Raw genomic sequence first — 1,895 nt, forward strand, 5'->3', positions numbered from 1 at the left:
TGTATTTCTTCTTGTCATTTCCTGAAAATATAGTATAATATCAAAACTTTGAAAATAACAGACTTTTCACTAGCAAACAATCAATCTTCAAAAATAAAAGCCAACAAAAAAATGAAACAAGTTAATTTGTGGCATCATGCTGACAAGGAGGAGAGTACTGGATATGTTAAAACATTAATTCACATGGAACAACAGATCATGTACGGGCACAGGTTAAAGAAAGGAAACAAGCTTAGAGACAGGTTGTTTGAATTAACCAATTTCATTGTGGTTCTTAACCATATTAATGGTACATTATTCATACTATGATGCTATACTAGTTTTTACAGGCAAGAGAAGCCCGAAAAAAAGCTATAGAGGACATTCTGTTTGCCCTTAAGGAACTCATATTTGCCTTCTTCTTCTGAGAGTTAAAAATCGCATGTGGCATGTCGTAGTTCTATTCCCTGACATGGAAATTTATCTTTGAGCCAAACACAACAATCATCACAAGAAATAGTCTTACCATTTATTTACACTTTGAGCTAAACACAAATGAAGCTATTTTTACACGACCTCTAAGACAAGAGTTATCCTCTTTCAATTTTCTATGAATAAGAAATTGAAAACATAAAGCAAAAATAGTCAAAATCTGTAGTCTTACCTGAAATAGTCTTAGCTGAAATCTGATGTATCAGTAAGTAAATTAGTATCCCAACTTATATTTATTTATCACGAGAAATACTTGAATCATATACATCTCTAGGCCTCATACGAACAACAAAATTCCAATTTGTATTTTTGGGATCTTGAATGTAGTAGACTGGTTCAACTTGCGAAGAAAAAACAAATGGATCATCTTCTAATTTATCACCAGTGTGAATAAGACGTGAAAAATTCACCAAAGTGTAACCAAACTGATCTTGCTTTACACTGGTGCCAGTTGTGTTCACCCAATCACATTTTAATAGCATCACTTTAAACTTATCTGAATAATTTATCTCAATAATATCATTAATTTTTCCATAATAATTGAAGTTTCCAATTTCTGTGCTATTAACAACACCATAATTCTGAGTTTTCTTATTCTCATCTCTAGTTTTTATGTGAAATGTATATCCATTAATAAAAAAACCTTTATATGTACGTGCAATTTTATTAGGCCCTTTGGCCAGGACCTTAATTTCTTCTGTTACTACTGGACCACCATTACCCATAACCTAAAAAAAAAATAATTATTAGCCTTTACACAAGTGTAAATATTAAATATTAAATAAAAACATCAAGCTTAAAGCTTACTGTTATTCTCAACCATTCATGAAATTTTTCATTAATAAGTTTTTCGACATCCCAAGTTGTAAGATGTGTATGCGCGCGCCTCTTTCTTTTCTCACCATCTTTGAAGTGTTCTCTTAATGTTATAAGACTATCACAATGACGTAGCACATATCTATGTGCTTGAGTTAATGATTTATCATCTAGTACAAGTGAAGATACCTTCCCCAATGAAATACCACCACTAGAGAACATAAACACATCTTCCTTTTCAAGTGATAATCCAGTTGTTCTAATATTTTGGCTATACCCCTCCAAATATTTCGAACAAAATGAAATCCATTCCTCAGCAATAAATCCCTCTGCAATGGAGCCCTCAGGTTGTGCTTTATTGCCAACATAAATTCTTTAATATCGAGAAGAATCTGCAAATGATATAAACTCTAAAAATATTTATCATATATGTTAGTAATAGAGATAATATGTCATATGTTACCTTTCAAATGGGTACATCCAGTAGTATTGAACAGAACCACCTAATTTAACTTCTTCTGCTAAGTGTACAAGAAGATGAACCATGATCGTGAAGAATGATGGAAAGAAGGTTTTTTCCATCTTACATAAAGTCATAACGATATTAT

The 1,895-nt window shown here is 31.8% G+C and overlaps 1 protein-coding gene across 1 annotated transcript; it reads right to left on the bottom strand.

Moving 5' to 3' along the window:
• Positions 1-11: 11 nt before the first annotated feature.
• On the bottom strand, positions 12-1,866 carry LOC114579038. Its single transcript, XM_028692704.1, has 3 exons — positions 1,751-1,866; positions 1,279-1,679; positions 12-1,199 (listed from the first exon to the last, which is right to left on the bottom strand). The coding sequence occupies exons 2-3, from the start codon at positions 1,507-1,509 to the stop codon at positions 705-707; spliced, it is 726 nt and encodes a 241-aa protein (XP_028548537.1). The 5' UTR covers positions 1,510-1,679; positions 1,751-1,866; the 3' UTR covers positions 12-704.
• Positions 1,867-1,895: the final 29 nt, after the last annotated feature.

This window comes from Dendrobium catenatum, unplaced genomic scaffold (assembly GCF_001605985.2).
Source record: "Dendrobium catenatum unplaced genomic scaffold, ASM160598v2 original_scaffold_257614, whole genome shotgun sequence".
Classification (NCBI taxonomy): Eukaryota; Viridiplantae; Streptophyta; class Magnoliopsida; order Asparagales; family Orchidaceae; genus Dendrobium; species Dendrobium catenatum.

What these genes read in the sequence shown, in the direction of transcription:
- LOC114579038 (XM_028692704.1), bottom strand. Translation starts at nt 1,509, where the DNA reads ATGTTCTCTAGTGGTGGTATTTCATTGGGGAAGGTATCTTCACTTGTA. An exon ending in ATGAATGGTTGAGAATAACA is followed by an intron (nt 1,200 to 1,278) that starts GTAAGCTTTAAG and finishes TTTTTTTTTTAG; the next exon opens with GTTATGGGTAATGGTGGTCC.